The 18,107-nt window shown below is 52.9% G+C and overlaps 1 protein-coding gene across 2 annotated transcripts in view; it reads left to right on the forward strand.

Annotated features, from left to right (window-relative positions):
• PTPRN2 (protein tyrosine phosphatase receptor type N2) overlaps positions 1-18,107 on the forward strand; it is a 1,115,035-nt gene that overhangs the window by 1,025,815 nt on the left and 71,113 nt on the right. For both annotated transcript variants that reach the window (XM_051857048.2, XM_051857049.2), the window contains one exon: positions 2,074-2,221. In XM_051857048.2, coding sequence (XP_051713008.2) covers positions 2,074-2,221 — 148 coding nt within the window. The remainder of the gene's footprint in view (positions 1-2,073; positions 2,222-18,107) is intronic.

Genomic DNA, 18,107 nt, shown 5'->3' on the forward strand with positions numbered 1-18,107 from the left:
ATGCTCCCAATTAAATGATTGGTATTCCCTTTGAACAGGCCAGCACGCCCACAGCCCGGAGGAAAGCAGGAGAGACCCCCACCTCTCTCAGTCCATCCCCTGCAGTGACCACTAAATTGGAGGCGCTCTGGGGAGGAGGGTGCAGGTTCCATCCCTATTCGAGAGGGTCTCTGAATTAAGCTGTTTCTACAGGATTTTGATTGGATATATAAAATAGTTTTCAAACTGTGCGCTTCCTGTTCATTTCCAGGCACTATAACCACATTGTATCTGTTGGTAACTAGTGGTTTTCTTAGAGAAAAATTGCTGACTGAGGTTCAGCGCTGTTTCTCTCACCCACCTACAGCACGTCTCCGCCCTGTGCAGCGGCGTTGTGTCTGCTGTTTATGCCTTCTCTGAGGTGGAGAGGGCTGCTCTCGGGGACGTCCGTCTGCAAGCTCCAGACACACAGCCTGCAGACCCAGCTCATGGCTCACACGGTCGGGGCCCACTGGTCTCATGCAGACCTCCCAATATGCTTCCTGCCCCACCAGCCTTTACACCTGCCCTCCTCCTGCTCCTCAACACAGCTCACCCCCGGGCCAGACCCCCGAGCCCTGGTGCTGGTGCCTGCCCCTTTTCCACGTGAACTCCGTCCTCCTTCAAAGCATGGTGCATGGGTGCCCTTCAACACCCTCTCTGACTCACCCCTCCTCTTCACCTACTGTCTGGCAGGACACACTTTCTAGCAGTCTTTGGTTGGCTAATCAAATGTGGTCTGCAGGGGGTTTGTCTCTGTCCCTAACACTTCATCCAAGCTCAAGGACAGACTTTGTGGAGTGGCCATCAAAGAAGGAGGTGCTTTTCTCTGAAGGGAGGAGAGAACTTCCGCTTTGCTTATGGCCCTGTCCAAATACTGATGGAGTTTGTGGACTCAAAAGGCTTCCATAGCCTAGGCAGCTCATGTCAAGAGCCTCGGGTGATCACTGACATATACATAAGAGCGATAATTGTTAAATTAACAACAGGAGTCACTGTGCACTAACTTCCCACACAGGACCTCTGTCCTCAAAGAGTTGTATTATAATTATGTCTAGGTGCTTGCAAAAGATTTATCATTCTTGGGTGCGTCTTTAAAGTTAATCAAGATTCTAAAAAAAAAAAAAAACAAAAAAGTGAAACTAATTTCAAGATGCTATGACTTTGAATAGCCCTTGTCTTGACTGTTGAGGAACAGTTTTTTGTTGTTTTTGTTTTCCATTCAAGTTGTTGAACTCTAAGTGTAGAGTTTGTCTTCTGTGTATAAAGTTAATTGAAAAAGATCTTAGTGGAGAATGGGACTGGGAGTGGCAGAGGGAGGAGGAGCAGGGGGTGGGAGAGTGGGTAGGAGTGTGGGTGTCGTGGGAAGAATCACTATATTCCTAAAGTTGTATTTATGAAATTCATAAAATCTGTTTGCCTTAAATAAGAGGTTTCTTTGGGGAAAAAAATACACTTTGTAATCCAAGATTTCTTGACACTCAAGCTCAGCACTCACAGTGGGCCCAACACACAAACAAAATCACAAGTAATCTACAGAAAGTTCACAGAAAACGCAAATAATGAACAAACTATGCATGAATTAAAAAAATAAGAGGACATCTTTTTCCCAGATCTTTTTATTTCTTTGAGAGGTAGAGTTACAGAAAGAGAGAAGGAGAGAGAGAGAAAAGGCTTCCATCTGCTGGTTCACTCCCCAAATGTCCACAACAGCTGATCCGAAGCCAGGAGCCAGGAGCTTCTTCCAGATCTCCCACACAGGTGTAGGGGCCCAAGCGCTTGGGCCGCCTTCTGCTGCTTTCCCAGGCCATCAGCAGGGAGCCGGATGGGAAGCGGAGCAGCCGGGAGGCAGCCGCCAGCACCCACATGGGATGCCAGCGCCTCGGGCAGAGGCTTAGCCTACTGCGCCACAGTGCCAGCCCCTAAGGAGACAGCTTGTCATGCCATCTTCCTAGCAGCTCTTGAAGTCCCCTGGTGCTCCATCCTGTGGTGCCCTGTGCTCTTACCAGCTCCCAGCCTCCCACACACCTCCTGACTGTGCGATTTCCTTCCCAGGCCTACATGGAGGACCACTTGAAGAACAAGAACCGGCTGGAGAAGGAGTGGGAGGCGCTGTGTGCCTACCAAGCAGAGCCCAACAGCTCGCTCGTGGCCCAGAGGGAAGAGAATATGCCCAAGAACCGCTCCCTGGCCGTGCTGACCTGTACGTATCAACCCCAGGCCGGCGAGCAGGGGGTGGGCCACGGCGGGAGTGAGCTGTGCCTTGGGTGTGCAAAGCCCTTCCCCTCCTCGCCCCGCCACCTTTCTGTCTCACACACCTACCCCTCTTTGGACATCAGTGCAGACGCCACAAGCCTGTGAAGCCGTGCCCGGCCCAAATGGCACTGACCCAGGTGCCTCCGTTGACCCCCCGGGCACGATCCTGAAAGCATGGGGCTGGGGGCCTATGAACCCCGTGTATTGGTTTCTCTTGGAGTGGGACTTGACCCACACCTTGACCTCTTTGAGCCTCATCTTTGTAACCAACATCATGCTGTTGTACTTGAACTATTACTGCGGTAAAGACTTGATGAGATCATTCACATAGCACCAGCATAGCGTGGACACAAAGGGCACAGCAGTGGTTACTGGAGCACGTTTTTAACCTAACTTAATGTTTTTTGTTATTTCAACAAACATGATCGAGGACCTGCTGTCCCAGCAGGTGTCGTGGGTGGAAAACGGAGACACAAAGACAACAAGCTTTCTAAAGTGACATGCGTGGAGCAGAGAGGCACGGGCCGGTGCAGGATGGCAGGGTGCAGCTGGTGGGCTGACGAGATGCAGAGCCCCATGGCACATCCACACACCTTACGCAGTCCTGGCTCTCTCCGTCCACTTCGCTAACCCCCCACGGTGTCCAGCAGGCTCCAGAAGTGGAATTTTTTAAAAATTTTATTTATTTATTTGAGAGAGTTACAGACGGTGAGAGGGAGAGACAGAGGGAAGGATCTTCCATCCGTTGGTTCACTCCCCAGGTGGCCTCATTGGCCGGAGCTGTGCCTATTAGGAGCCAGGTGCTTCTTCCCAGTCTTCCATGTGGGTGCAGGGGCCCAAGGACTTGGGCCATCTTCTACTGCTTTCCTAGGCCATAGCAGAGAGCTGGATTAGAAGAGGAGCAGCTGGGACTAGAACCGGCGCCCATATGGGATGCTGGTGCCACAGGCAGAGGATTAACCTACTGCGCCATGGCACCAGCCCCTGGTCTTGGAATTTGATAAGCATATACACCCTACCCCACTGGAGGGAAAGGGGTCCCAGGTGTCTCTGGGACCAAAGTGTCAGGTGCAAATAGACACTGTTGATTCATGAGTGATGAGTGATTGTGTGTGTTGTCAGATACTCTTAGTAGCCTTAAGACAAGATGTATTCTGGCATGTTTCAAATGCAGTGGAATGACCTTGGTCAGTCTATGGTGCTGAGGGCACAGCAAAGCCACTGTTTTAGTTCAGCATCCTAGCAATGGCAAAATCCCTGTCCACCATGGGGAAGGTGGTCTCCTTGTCACGGGGTCCCTGCTTAAGCCCTTGCAACCAATCAGGGAGACTGGCCTGGTGCCCCCCTCCCCGGGACATCACAGGACATTTTGTCCTGACAACCACAGCCTCATGGGGCAGCCCCCTCTCAGCTGGCCTGGGAGAAGAGCTACAGCTGCTCTCCTTAGCGGAAGTGAGGATGTTGACCTGTGTTTAAAGGTCAAAATAAGCACGCCCAAAGCTAGATCTTGCTTTGCTTTAGAGCAGGGGTCGGGGGTGTCCAGCCTGCGGGCCACATAAGGCCCTCGAGATCATTTGGCCTGGTCCAGCCAAGACAACAGCCAGCAGGGATTAAAATACAGAAAGTCTGTATAGGGCTGATCTTTACGTGGATAATTCTGTGTGGCCCGTGAATGACCTTAGAAATACCTAAGTGACCCCCTCATCAGCAGAAAGCTTCCCCACCCCTGCTTTAGGGACTAACTCGGAGAATTACAGATGTGAGGACGCAAGCAGAGCCACAGCCCTCAAGGAGGAGCCCGATGGGGTGGGGAGGGAGAAGGAGAGGGGAGGAGGGGCTGGTGGGCGAGGAGGCTTCCAACTGTGTCTTGAATAATGAGCTGCTTTGGGGTAAACATTCAATAGGCAGGCATTATATGTCTCTTGTGCGTGCCTGGCTGTGGACTTGGGTTATTAGATCTTTTATGGTAAATAGTAGAATTCCAAACCTGTTCTTTGGAGAACAGGCCCTCCCAGAACACAGCCGGGAGATGGGGGTCCTCCCTGTATTCCCACAGCCCGTGTGGCTTTGGGCTCCCTCTGTGCCACGTGGACCGGTGGGTTCCAAGGCCAGGAGCTGAGTCACAAAGCTGGAGCACCTCCCTGGGCGTAGTAGTTGGTGCTGAAGTGGCAGCCACGTGAGAACCGGGGTCCCCTGTGGGGTGGAGCTCTCTGCCTGCCTGTCCCCAAAGCAGGGGACACAGTGTGAGGAAGCAGCACCTGGAACTTGACCCACACCACCCTCCGAGGGTCCTACCTCCAGGGGTGAGCCCTGCCCGGGATGCTGAGCTGTGACAAAACACCGCTGTTGTCTGAGATTGAAAGCTCATTTGGAGGAGACAGGGAAGGGGAAATACCCTGGTTGGGACAGCCCCAGATACAGTATTTTCATGAACAAATGGTTTATTTGAGGGAACTTGTTTTGCCTGCTTTGCCTCCTCAACTTTTAGGAGGAAGTCTGACCACTGGGTGCCGATCTGCATCCTTCCCACGCAGGGCACTAGAGGGAAAAGGCACCGCTCAGTATCATCAGTATTCCCTCCTCTCTTTCTGAAAGCCTGGGTATTTTTGTCTAGGTACTGCAGAGCGGGCTCTGTCTAAGAGCTGAGAAGCCTGGAGTGGTGTTGGCTTCCACCTGACTCCGTGTTCCTATGTCGGGAGACCAAGCCGCCCGCGTTCTCTGATGCACAAAAGAATTAGAGGATGAGGCACAGAGAAAGACCAGCGGAGGCAGGAGACTTCTCAACGAGAAGTGGGAAGTACACACTGCAGAGCGAGTGCGGCAGGCTTTAGAGCGAGCTGCATGCCACGAGATTTGGGGTCATCGCCTATATGATCCGGAGGCGCAGGGCTGGAGTTTCCCACAAAAGGGAGGAGATTCCCAGGAACTCGGTGACTGCCCACCTCCTGGCCCTTTAGGAAGTCTTGGAAGTGTCATGGCATCAGGCACGTGCCGGGAGTGGGCATGTTGGCCATGGTGGTTTTGTTATAGTGATGGTATAATAGGCTGTAGGTCAACACAGGACACGGCATTTGCATGTTTTCGTGGGGCACCCGTTCTCGGAGGCGAATTTGCAGGTTGCTGGCCTTGGAAGCAGTCGTAGCAGAGGGTGTGGTGACATTTTGTGCTGTGCCTTTCCTGACCCTGCTACAGACAAGTGAGACAGCAGATGACTTTGGATTCCTTGTACCTGGAGATTCTATCTACATCTGGATTAGTTTTGTTTTTTTGTTTTTTTTTTGTTTTTTGTTTTTTGTTTTTGACAGGCAGAGTGGACAGTGAGAGAGAGAGAAAGGTCTTCCTTTGCCGTTGGTTCACCCTCCAATGGCCACCGCGGCTGGCGCGCTGCGGCCGGAGCACCGCGCTGATCCGAAGCCAGGAGCCAGGTGCTTCTCCTGGTCTCCCATGGGGTGCAGGGCCCAAGCACCTGGGCCATCCTCCACTGCACTCCCGGGCCACAGCAGAGAGCTGGCCTGGAAGAGGGGCAACCGGGACAGAATCCGGCGCCCCGACCGGGACTAGAACCCGGTGTGGCGGCGCCGCAAGGCGGAGGATTAGCCTAGTGAGCCGCAGTGCGGGCTGGATTAGTTTTCAAACGAGAAGATAACTGATATTATTAGGTGCTTGGATACCACTATGCTAATTACATTATCTAGTTACATTATCTCAGAAATTAAAGAACATACTATGTTCTTGTAAGTTTCTTGCAAGTTTAAAAAGTCGTGATGTAATAGTGTGCTAATCTGCTTGGGAAATTAAGAACAGAAATGGGATGGTATTTTGTTACGCAGTCCTAAACAGCAACAACAAATTGGCTTTTTGTTTAAAGAACCAAATAGGAACAACTGAGAGAAATATGCAGAGACAGACAACGTTAAAAGAAACACTTTGAGGGAGACAAAAGCAGAGAATGAAGAATGGAAGCCCAGGCACACGGAGAGAGAAAGGGGCCACATAGCGTTCGCGTGTTTTGGCTTATGAGGCCGTTGTGACTAAAGAGCTTACAGCTCCATTTTCTAACCAGAGGTCCGGCTAGTGGTGTCTCCCCGACCCTCGCCCTGCCCAAGTGATCAGATGAAGATGAGAGCTAACCTGACTCGCTGCTTTGCAAAGTCAGGCTGCCGGGGAGGTGCACAGCACCCAGCCGCACCTGGTCAGACCCTCGGCTGTGGTCTGCCATGCCCAGAACCATCAACATAAATGCTCCAAAGGAACCAGGAGCCGCCAGCATGCTTCCCCCTCCAACTGGGCTTCCGTAGTTCTAGGGTGTGCTGGCTCATATCAAAGCTGCAGCCCACTGAAGTCCAGGGTCTTTTCCCTAAGGATGGGTTTCAGGCCCAGGACCTCCCTAGCCTCTGTCCATCCTTACACAGTCGAATTTGTTGTTGCCGCTCCCCGTTTTCGTGGAGGAGCGACACAGGACCCTGCGCTGTTCTTTCTGTCTGCTCGGCCCTCCCCGGGTTTGCTGCTGGTTCTTCCCGGGTTGGCTACTATCCCTTCCACCTCCGTGGAAGGGCAGTTCCCCCTGGCCACATTCCCCACTTCCGCAGGGGAGCGGCACACCGCCGGCCGGCTCTTCTCGGGGGCTGCACAGGTGTTCCCCTTAGATGTTCCCCTTAGATGTTCCCGGTGCATGCCGTCTCTCTCCTCCTTTATAGTCCTCCTCTGCCAATCCCAACTCGGCTGCCCACACGCCGAGTACGCTGCTCTCCTCCAATCAGGAGCAGGCCCCACAGTTTATTGGTTGAACTGGAGGCAGCTGTGCAGAAGCTGTTTACTTCTCTCCCAGCGCCATATTGTGGGAGAGCAGATGCATAGAATAAGTCTTAATTCCAGTAACTCAGTCCAGTCCGGACTGCTCCCCACAGATCCCCCTTTCTTTTTATTTTTTGGCGTTGATACGCGCCTGTCTTCGGTGCCCCGTGGCACACACTCTGCTCTGCTTGCTAGAGTTGCCACAGGTTCTTACAAGTCCTATCAATCAGGCAAACCGAATCCGGGTCCTCTCTTCGCCATGTTGTGAGGAGGTTTTTAGGCGCTGATGCGTGCCTGTGTTCGGTGGCCTGCGGCTCATACTTTGGTCGAGCCACCTGCTGGCGCTTACAGCCTTAATCAGGCAGACCGAATCCAAGCTTTCTCATTGCCGTATTGTGGGGGAGACTTATTAGTGTTGGTTCGTGCCTATCTTCGGTGACCTGCAGCTCATACTCTGGTCGAGCTGCTTGCTGGTGCTTACCACCTTAATCAGGCAGACCGAATCCAAGCTCTCTCATTGCCATGTTGTGGGGAGGCCTTTCTATTTCTCTATTTCTCTATCTCCGGGCATTCCTATTTCTCCCATTTTACTTCTATCTGCCAGCATTCTTATTTCTCTCATTTTACTTCTAAACTTCTGTTTCTCTTATCCCTGCGGCTTCCCGGCGGCGCTCGCCCTGAGGCTGCTTCTCGGCACCTCGCCCCGCGGCAGCTTCACGGCTCTGCGCGGCTTCCCGGCGCCTCGCCCCACCGGCGGGTTCCCGGCTCTGCGCGCACGCTCCGCGGTCTCCACGCACTTCGCACCCGCACCACGGCCTCGCGCCAGCCCCGCGTTCCCTATTTATTCACGCCCCGTGCTCTCTCTGCACGCGGCGGCTTCCGCGAATGTTTCCGCCACCACCGGCATTCAGTCCAAGTTCCCCGGACTAACCTGGCGAATCCTGGCAGCCCACGTCTCTGCCTCTGGTTCCAGATCTTCGCCTCTTGCTTCCCGGGGTGACTTGAAGAATTCCAAGGTGGCTTATATCTCCGCCTCGGCCTGCACTCGCGGCTTCATCCTCCCTAACATTTTTCTCTACCCGGTATGTTTCCTTAAGTTTTCTTCCAACAATATTCCTCTCATTTCTCCTGGCTTCTCCCCACAGTCCGTATCTGAGTCCAAGCCTCCTCCAGGTTTCACTTTCGCTTTCAATCTCCTAGCTTCCCCGCCATAGTCCGCATCCGAGTCTATGAAAGCTTTCACTTTCGCTTTCAATCCTAACTTCTTTCCCACAGTCCATATCCGAGTCTATGCCTAGGCTTTCAATAGCTTCTTCCGGCACCTAGGCTCTTTGCTAGTCTCTCTCTCCGGCATTTTCCTGCTTCTTCCCGTTTCTTCCCTCCTAAGTTTCCTATCCGAGTCACGGCACCATTATGTCGCTCCCCGTTTTCGTGGAGGAGCGACACAGGACCCTGCGCTGTTCTTTCTGTCTGCTCGGCCCTCCCCGGGTTTGCTGCTGGTTCTTCCCGGGTTGGCTACTATCCCTTCCACCTCCGTGGAAGGGCAGTTCCCCCTGGCCACATTCCCCACTTCCGCAGGGGAGCGGCACACCGCCGGCCGGCTCTTCTCGGGGGCTGCACAGGTGTTCCCCTTAGATGTTCCCCTTAGATGTTCCCGGTGCATGCCGTCTCTCTCCTCCTTTATAGTCCTCCTCTGCCAATCCCAACTCGGCTGCCCACACGCCGAGTACGCTGCTCTCCTCCAATCAGGAGCAGGCCCCACAGTTTATTGGTTGAACTGGAGGCAGCTGTGCGGAAGCTGTTTACTTCTCTCCCAGCGCCATATTGTGGGAGAGCAGATGCATAGAATAAGTCTTAATTCCAGTAACTCAGTCTAGTCCGGTTTGCTCCCCACAGTTGTGGGTTTTTTTGTTTGTTTTTTTCACAGGCAGAGTGGACAGTGAGAGAGAGAGACAGAGAGAAAGGTCTTCCTTTGCCGTTGGTTCACCCTCCAATGGCCGCTGCGGCCGGCACACTGCGCCGATCTGAAGCCGGGAGCCAGGTGCTTCTCTTGGTCTCCCATGGGGTGCAGGGCCCAAGCACTTGGGCCATCCTCCACTGCACTCCCTGGCCACAGCAGAGAGCTGGCCTGGAAGAGGGGCAACCGGGACAGAATCCAGCACCCCAACCAGGACTAGAACCCGGAGTGCCAGCGCCGTAGGCGGAGGATTAACCTATTGAGCCGTGGCGTATGTTATTTTAACAGAGGAACTGAACTTTGTGTTCCCAGCTAGTAAATGTTTCTTGTCCAAAATCAAGAAAGTTGATTACTTCACCCCCTGCCCAGTTTTTTGCCATCTGCTCATTTGATAAACATGTTTTTCATATCTTGAAGTCATTGATAAAAAAAAAAAGAAGCATGTCCGATAGAGCACACGTGGAACACGGCATCACATACCAGCACAGATCCATCACTGAACATTCCGGGTCCTTCTCCCAGGAGCTGAGGCTGTGCCTGCAGCTGAGGGAGCTCACAGCCATCCGCAGGGCTCAGCACACGTTGACAAGTGCTCGCCAGGAAGCCCCACGCGAGGCACACTGCTCCACGCCTTGTGCAGTGTCTCCTTCACTTCCTCCTACCAGCGGGGGTCATTGCATTGTCTCTGCTCTGCAGGTAAAACATCAGAGCTGAAGGGGCTCCCATCACTTGTCCAAGGTGGAAAGTCCCCAGAGGGGGCGCCCAGCCCTCTGCACCCCACAGGTGAGAGCTCACCTGTGAACACCCAGCTAGCTGTGGCCCACACTCGCTACATGAAAGGAATTCTGTCTCAAAAGGAACCTAGCGGCCAGCGCCACGGCTCACTAGGCTAATCCTCCGCCTGCGGCGCCGGCACCCCAGGTTCTGGTCCCGGCTGGGGCACTGGTTCTGTCCCGGTTGCCCCTCTTCCAGTCCAGCTCTCTGCTGTGGCCCGGGAGTGCAGTGGAGGATGGCCCAAGTGCTTGGGCCCTGCACCCGCATGGGAGACCAGGAGGAAGCATCTGGCTCCTGGCTTTGGATTGGCGCAGTGCACCGGCCCTGGCGGCCATTTGGGGGGTGAACCAACGGAAGGAAGACCTTCCTCTCTGTCTCTCTCTCTGTCTAACTTTGCCTGTCAAAAAGAAAGAAAAAAAAGAAACCTAGCTGGTGTGGCATGATTTCCCCGCCCCCCTCACACACACATACTTTTTATTAATGGACTTTTGAAACCTTCAAGTCAACATGATGGTTTGATGACCACCTACATACATTCCTGCTACAGAGACTCAACGTGTGTTTCCTCCATTTGAGGCTAAACTATTTCAAAGTAAATTTGAGACACCGTAACGTCTGAATCCTGTAGCCTACATCTCCTGAAACTGAGGACATTCTCCTTCATAACGCTAAGCCTGTCGTCACAACTGAACAATTTTAGCAACAGTTCCCTAAGATGACCTGCGATGACCTGGTTGTCTGAGCCTGCGTGGGCTGCCCTGACAGCAGCTGGGTGCCTTCAGCAGCTCCAGCACCAGGCCTGGTTATTCCCATTGTAGCCTTTACAACAGCTGCTCGTTTTGCTTTGTTTTGTTTTGTTTTGTTTTCCCAAGGATGGGATCAGAGTGCATAATTGGTTCTTAGGTCTCTCTGTTTTTAAGTTTAACCGCCCTCCCTCCCCGCTTCTTCCCTGACATGCCTTTGTCCCTGATAAAGCTTTTCTCCTCCTAGGGCCCACCCTTCCCTTTCCAAATACTCACAAGCTCTGTGTGCACCCAAGAAAGCGGCCGGGGCCGTGGGAAGGTCACCTGCCTCATTCCCAGAGTCCACTGCTGTCCCCTGAGAGAGAGCCTTGATCAGCCTGCACCTCGGGGACCACAGCCAGTGCACCCTGCAGCCTCACCACCACCCTGCAGTGAGCCCTTCACACCCCCACCTCCCCTGCCCCTGCCCCTGCCTCTCCTTTGTCTTCTTCCTTCTTCCTTTTCTCATTGTTCACGTTGTTCCAGCTTCCCTGTAGAGCGGTTGTTCCTGGTAGCGCAATGAGAAACCCAGTTCACTGTGGCCTCTCAGCAGCCGCCACGCGTGCTGATCTCAGCACTCCAGGATCATGATTAGGATCCCACTTAGGACGGGGAGTGTCAGCTGTGGCCCTGTGATCTGTCGTCGGCCATAGAAGTCCGGGCTCACACAATCAAAGGCTGCCATTTGCGAGGCCCTGAGTCTCCGGAAGGTTTCCCGTTGTCACCTTGCTGAGTCCCTCGTAGAATAACAGCTCCCAGGCCGCCCGCCTCCTAATTCCCGCAGTGTGTGAACGCGTTAGCCTCCGCGACAAGGGCCCTTTGGTTGCAGGTGGAGTGAAGTTTCTTCATCAGCTGAGTTAGGGCGCTGACTCGTCGGGATTATCCAGGCGGGCCCGGTGTTATCAGAAGAGTGCCCACCTGTGTTGGGGAGAGGGCGGCAGGTGACGGTCACAGACGGCAGCCATTTGAGAACAAGGCAACTCACCACGCCGGCGTGGGAGATGGCTCTGGAGGGACCAGCCCCGCCAATACCTGGAGACTCACGTCAGACTTCCGACCTCCAGCAGCGTGAAATGGTGACTCTGTGTGGTTTAGCCACGAGGCTCGTAGACGTTTGGGACAGCCCCCGCCCCGGGGAGGCTCCCAGCCGAGGCTGCACAGCGCTTGGAGTGGTGGTGAGCGGAGCTGGTCGGCCATGCTTGCACCGGCTCCTCGTGGCTGTGTCCTGCACACCCAGTCACTGCTGCCTTAGCTGTCAGGATGTGATCATGAGGGGGTTTTGTTGTTGTTGTTCATCTCCATGTGGAAGGTGGCACTGGAAGTGAGGGCGCCTGCTAATCTCACCATGGAAGTAAAGGAGAGCTAAGGTAGTCTTCTCTCTCTCTCTTTTTTTTTTTTTTTTTTTTTTTTTGACAAGCAGAGTGGACAGTGAGAGAGAGAGAGAGAGAGAAAGGTCTTCCTTTACCGTTGGTTCACCCTCCAATGGCTGCCACGGCCGGTGCACCGCGCTGATCCGAAGGCAGGAGCCAGGTGCTTCTCCTGGTCTCCCATGGGGTGCAGGGCCCAAGCACCTGGGCCATCCTCCACTGCACTCCCGGGCCACAGCAGAGAGCTGGCCTGGAAGAGGGGCAACCGGGACAGAATCCGGCGCCCCGACCGGGGCTAGAACCCGGTGTGCCGGTGCCACTAGGCGGAGGATTAGCCTAGTGAGCTGCGGCGCCGGCTGAGGATAGTCTTCTTCAGTTGCTCCTTAACCCAGAAAATAACCCTGTCCTAGACCCACTTAATAGACTGCTTAAGGATCAAAAGGCATAACCTGCTCTTTCGGTTCTACTTTTTGAGTCTGGTGGGGGCATTAGATGGTGAGGTTCGCCTACGAAAGCCCTTCCTCAACAGTGGGGCTCCACCTGGCCTCCTCCTGCCCCACCCACAGCACACCCGCACGCGTCCACCTCCTGGGCTAGAGTGCCTCCCCACCCCTTCCTCCTCTATCCCCTTGGGATCCACTCAGCCCTCCTGTTGCTGTACAAGGTTGTATTTCCTTCTGGCATGAAGCTGCGTGGACTGCCGTGCGTATCCCTCGTGCCTTTGCTCCAGTCATAGGCACACGTGTCACTACCAATGTTGCTTCTGCTTCTTTTTCCTATTATTTCATCCCCAGAAAGTCTGTTCCCTCCCCTGCCGTCGCTCCTCTTTGCCCCTGTAAGTGGTCTGTTTTGGGGAAGGCCTCTTCGGCCATTCTTCCACACCGGGCCATCATAGTTTAAATCTCTGCTAAATTAATTGGCAAGTTCTACAGCCAAGTTTCCATCCTAAACTTCTCCAGAAGCATCCTATTGGGCGGAGAAGAAATGATCTTGTTCTCAGAACCATTGCAAAGGGTCAGAGTTCACCACGCTCCCCTCCCCATAGTGGATGTTTTATCGCCTCAGGCAGTGTAGACAACAGGCCAGGATGTCTTTTCCTGGTACTACTACCAATTTCAATACAATACAAAATTTTATCTATTTCTTTTAAAGGTTACAAGCTGCCAACCCACTTAGAGTTTAAGCTCTCTGGAGGCCGGTGCATTTGTATCGTCTGTGAGTCTTGCTTTTCTTAATCTCGCCCTTAATGAGTTAGCCAGCTTCTCAAAGAGTAGATTCATAATCAGTGTGTGTTGATTGATGGTCTCTCGGTAGAACGACGCAGATGGCATGGTCTTGCTTGGCTGATATCTATGCTGTTATTATGCAAAATTGTTCTTGTGCGTGTGCAACTAAATTACAGCAAGCAAACATCGCCACCCTGCCCTCCCCAGTCTCTTTGCACTTGGAGACGACGCCGGGTGTTGGCCGGGCACTGCTGTGACTGTGACTGATGGCATCCGAGCAGGTTGCCTTCTACACTTGGACTCCTACGGTTCCGTCTGCACCTCTCGGCAGTGCAAACCGCCTGCTGGTGCTGCCCAGGCCTGAGGCTGTGAGGACGGGCTATTGGCTGATGTGCTGATGGGAGCTTGATTGGAGTTCAGCTGCTAAGACCTGTGTGACCATCCACAGTCACCAGGGGTTGACAGAGGGCACAGGTAACCACAAGCAAACAAGACCAGAACTGAGCAATCTCACTCCCGGCGCTTCCAGCTCCTAGGGTGCCTGTTACAAGAGCCCATGGGCTGGGCAGCTTAAGTAGCAGAAACTTACTGTCTCGTGGTGCGGGGGCCAGAAGTCCAACATCAAGGTGTGGACAGGGCTGGATTCTCCTGAGGCCTCTCTCCTTGGCTTGTTGATGGCTGTCCTCGTTTTTGGACAGGTCCTGCCCGTGTGTCCAAATTCCTCCTTTTTTCCTAGGATACCAGGAACTTAACAGGTGACCTCTGAAAGGACCCTGTTTCTAAGAGAGCACGCAGTCCGCTGGTTAGGACCCACAGCGTGCCTTTCTGGGAGCTGCATGGTTGGTTCAAACTTTGATTGACACCAGGTGCCTCCAGGACAGCTTGCAGGGGCTGGATGGGCATTGGCCGGCCACAGCAACCTAGCCACCTTCAGAGCAGGTCCACTCTGCACTCTGGTCAGCGCACAGTCCCATCAGGGGAGCTCCTCTTCCACACAGATGTACTGTGTGGTTAAAACAGCCTCAGACGTGGGAGTCCCACCACGCACCAGGATTTATGATCTACCTGCGTACACTGTCATCCCCCTGCCCCGCAAGTTGGTAATCCTATTTGGGGATTGCTTTTTGAAAGATCTGCAGGCGATGCCAGTGAAATAATGTAAGAAATGAGATACAAGACCAAGACTCAGGACGGCCACGTTGCAAGTCTCTCTTTCACCACCCGGAGACTTGACTTGCCGTCGGGGCGTTTGGTCAAGGAAGACGATCCGGGCTCTGAGTGTGTCTCATGACCCACCGGCGGGCAGCGTGCTGACTGGGCAGTAGATAGAAATATGGTTTCTTTTCCAGGTCATCTTTGGATGCAGGGTAGTTTTCTGGATGTGGGACCCTAGCCCTCGCCCGGTCTGCCCACATGCAACTTCGTGTGATGATCCCAGGAGACCCAAAGCAGAACTCTGCTGGTTTTCTTCTTAGATGTTTGATGATAGAGCACATTCAAGCTAAGCAATTCTTACAGGCTACCGTAGAATCCCGGCTTGCTGACTTCGAGAAGAAGGGAAACATATGGAAAGAAGTGGGAGTGAGCCTTCTCACTAAAGACTTAACCTCTTCAGGGCAAGTGTGTTTTAGAATCACACTGTCGCTTATCTTCAAGTTCCCAGATCTGCAAAGAAATGCACCTGTTAGCTTCTCAGAGTCTTGGAACAAGAATGGTAGCATGATGGATTCCTTTGCCCAACTATGACAAGTCCAAATAAATCAAGTGGTTTTCACGTGTAATCGGCTGGAATCATTAGACCAGCACGAACAGTCAGGGTACCGATAGCAGCGGGCGGTTTTGGCTGTGTCTCTGCCGTCTATCAGACCGTCATTGGACCCCTGAAAGTCCAGGAAACAGCTGCCATTCGCTGTCAGTGCCCCTGTTGCACAAATCCCCACTGAAGTCCCGCCCCCTGCAGGCCTGGACTGTCAGCAGCCACGCTCCAAGTATCCACAGCTTCAAAGTAAAGAAGATGGCATCCAGCCGGGGAAAATGACTTGGTCTAAGCCTTAACAGAAAGTTGGAATTCCTGCAGAACCCCCAAGGAAACATGGGGTAGACCACTTGGATGGAGAAATCCCTTAAATGTTTTCTTTAATTTTTTCTGTGGCCAAGTACCAGTGTTCAGCAGTGACTCCTACAGACGCCTCTAATTCGTGTTACAAACCACAAGATCAAGGAGTTCGTGCCACTTTAGCATCCGGCATTTTGGGTAAAATACTGAATAATTTGCAAAACCCACACTCTCCTGCTGGCTCCGTGACCTTTGCCAAGTACCTCATCTCATCGTCCTGGGCCTTGATTTCTGCAACATAAAATGGGAACAGTTCCTATTCTGTTGATGGCCCGGGGATCCGGTGCTCGAAGATGAGCTACATGAAAATATGGAATATTAGAGAAACTTGAAATGTTCCTGAACAAGGCACTAATGCATGATGGGAGCTCAGGAAAACATTACCTGTGGAGGGTTTGTTCAACAGGCTTCTTTGTGACATGCACTCTTCTCTCTCCCTCCCTGCTAAGATCTGTGATTGTGGATCTTAGGGCCAGATATTTTAAAAGGTAGAAGCAATGTAAATGTCCATGTTTTCCTGGTTTCCGAGTAGGTCTGGAAGCAAGCTTTTAAAGAATATACCCACGTTTTAATTGGGCAAGTACCTGGATTATTAGAGTCTTGCCCTGTGATTCTACTCACTGAGTTATGTTTGCTCCCAAGGGAGGTGTGTGCATGTGTGTTTTATCCTGGAACTAGGAAGGAGCAACCTTCAGTAAATCCAACCTAGGTAAGACCCTGGGTGTTGGCTTATGAGCCAGACCTTGAGTGCGAGGCATCAGATAACAAGGCCACTCTGCCCTCCCTGTGCACTGTAAAAGGTGATGGTGGCCTTACCAAGCCTTGTATTTGGAAGAACCTGTTTCGGGATACAACCATTAGCCTATTGAAAACACGGAGGCTGCCTTCCAAGGCCCATCGTGGATGCCAGGAACTGCAGAGTACCAAGCCCAGTACATACTGTTCGTGCCTGTGTATATAGGATGAAGATTTAATGTTAGAAACTAGGCGCAGGAAGAGATTAACAACAATAGCTAATTCAAGATCTTGGCCGTCTCAGCACACCATTTTTTTCTTTCCTTATCGAGTCCAGAACTTTACCTTTTCACTTAGAGGAGGCACTTTGGGGCTCCTCTCTGGCAGAGCTGAATTGCCAGCGCCACTTCTCCTGTGCTTTGGGACCACTATTGGGTAAAACAAGGGTCACTTGAGCACTAGCTGTGCAAAACCACGCCAGTCAATCTGATAACCGAGCAGGCTACCCAGTGAGTGGCAGGCGGGTAGCGTATACTGCGTGAACACACAGCCGAGACGGGGGTGCAAGACCTGGGCAGGGCTGAGTGGGGCAGCTCCAGGTGCCCTCCTGCCGCTTAGAGCAACAACTCGCAACTTAAAATTGGTGAATCGTTTTCGGAATTTCTCGCTTACCGTTTATCAGAGCTCAGTGGACCGAGGGTAACTGAAACTGTGTGTGGGAAACAAGACAAAAGAGAGAACAGAGGGGACCGCGGCCCTCAACTTGCTGTCATCATCTCCTTAGCTCTGAGGACATCTCTTCCAAGGAGGTGAACGAGAAAGGTGAATGGCAAAACGGTTCAGAAAGTGGCGCAGTCAAATGAAGATCTGCTGGCCTGGGGATCGCCGAGCCTGTCATGAACCCGGCCCCGCCGCACCCTGGCCAGCATCACTGGCCCTTCTGGGTGTTGTCAGGCTCCAGGTGGCCCCCACTGTAAAACCCAAATAGCTTCTCTGTGAGTTTTTGTAAAGCAGCACCTTGGTGCCGAATCCAATGTGCGATCGCCAGGCAGGGGTGCTCTGCGGCTTTCGCAGCCCTTGTCCCTCAAAGCGCGACCTAAGGGGGACGGACGTTCCGCAGAGCCCTGTGCCAGTGTGGGGGCCGTGGGCTCGCACCGGGTTGTCCGGCCAGTGCTCCGAGGACCAAGCTCTCGGACTGCCAATCTTAGGAAACACTCTCTCGATTTTCTGATGGGGGAGTCCAGCGGATACTCTTCCTCGCTGAGCCCTGGAAAAGCCCAACTTGAGCGAATGCTGTGTCTCCGCTGTGTCGCGCGGGGCTGGGCAGTGCCGTCCCCTGCGAGATGAGGAGCAACCACAGGCACCCCCCCCCCAAAGCTGGGCTCCCCGAGTGCTCTTCAGCCCCGCCCAGAGGCCCCTCCTCCCTATACATCTTCAAAGCCTGCAGTACCCTGAAGTCACAGACTGCAAACTCTAGTTTCTTTCCCGGTCCTGGCTCCCTCCCGACCCTGCCCTTTGAAAAGATTTCTCCGCCAAGTGCCTGAAGCTGGCTGTGTTGAAAATGTTCCTACTGAGGCAGGGCGTGGGGGCGACCCTCGGGAAACCTCTGGAAGCAGCCCACTTGTGTGGGCTGCAGCAAGAGGCCGGTGCGCCCACTTCTGAGAAAAGCCTTTGATGTGCCTGGGTGGCACCACACTGAGAAGTGGGGCTCCCTGGACTCGATTTTAGGGGTAGTGTTTGTAGCATGTTAGGAGGTCAAAGTTGACTTTTTTTTTTTCCTTCTGGTAAACTTAATTTCCATTTTTGCTCTCTGAGCAGTAAATTTGTACAGGAACCCAGGAACCATTGAGTCCATAGGATTTTGTATCATTATATATAGCTTGGCTGAGCTAGTGGCAGCTACGTAAATACCTTCCGAACACTGCCACGTTTGGGCACATATGTTACACATACATATAAACATGCCATGTAATATATGCACTCTTTCCCCCTCTCTGGGTGTTTCTGATTTTTTTCCAACCTTGTCTCTACCAGGAAAAGGCTCACATTAAAGTGTTAGTAAGATTGCTGGTATGGCGTCCA

Source organism: Oryctolagus cuniculus, chromosome 7, assembly GCF_964237555.1.
Source record: "Oryctolagus cuniculus chromosome 7, mOryCun1.1, whole genome shotgun sequence".
NCBI lineage: Eukaryota > Metazoa > Chordata > Mammalia > Lagomorpha > Leporidae > Oryctolagus > Oryctolagus cuniculus.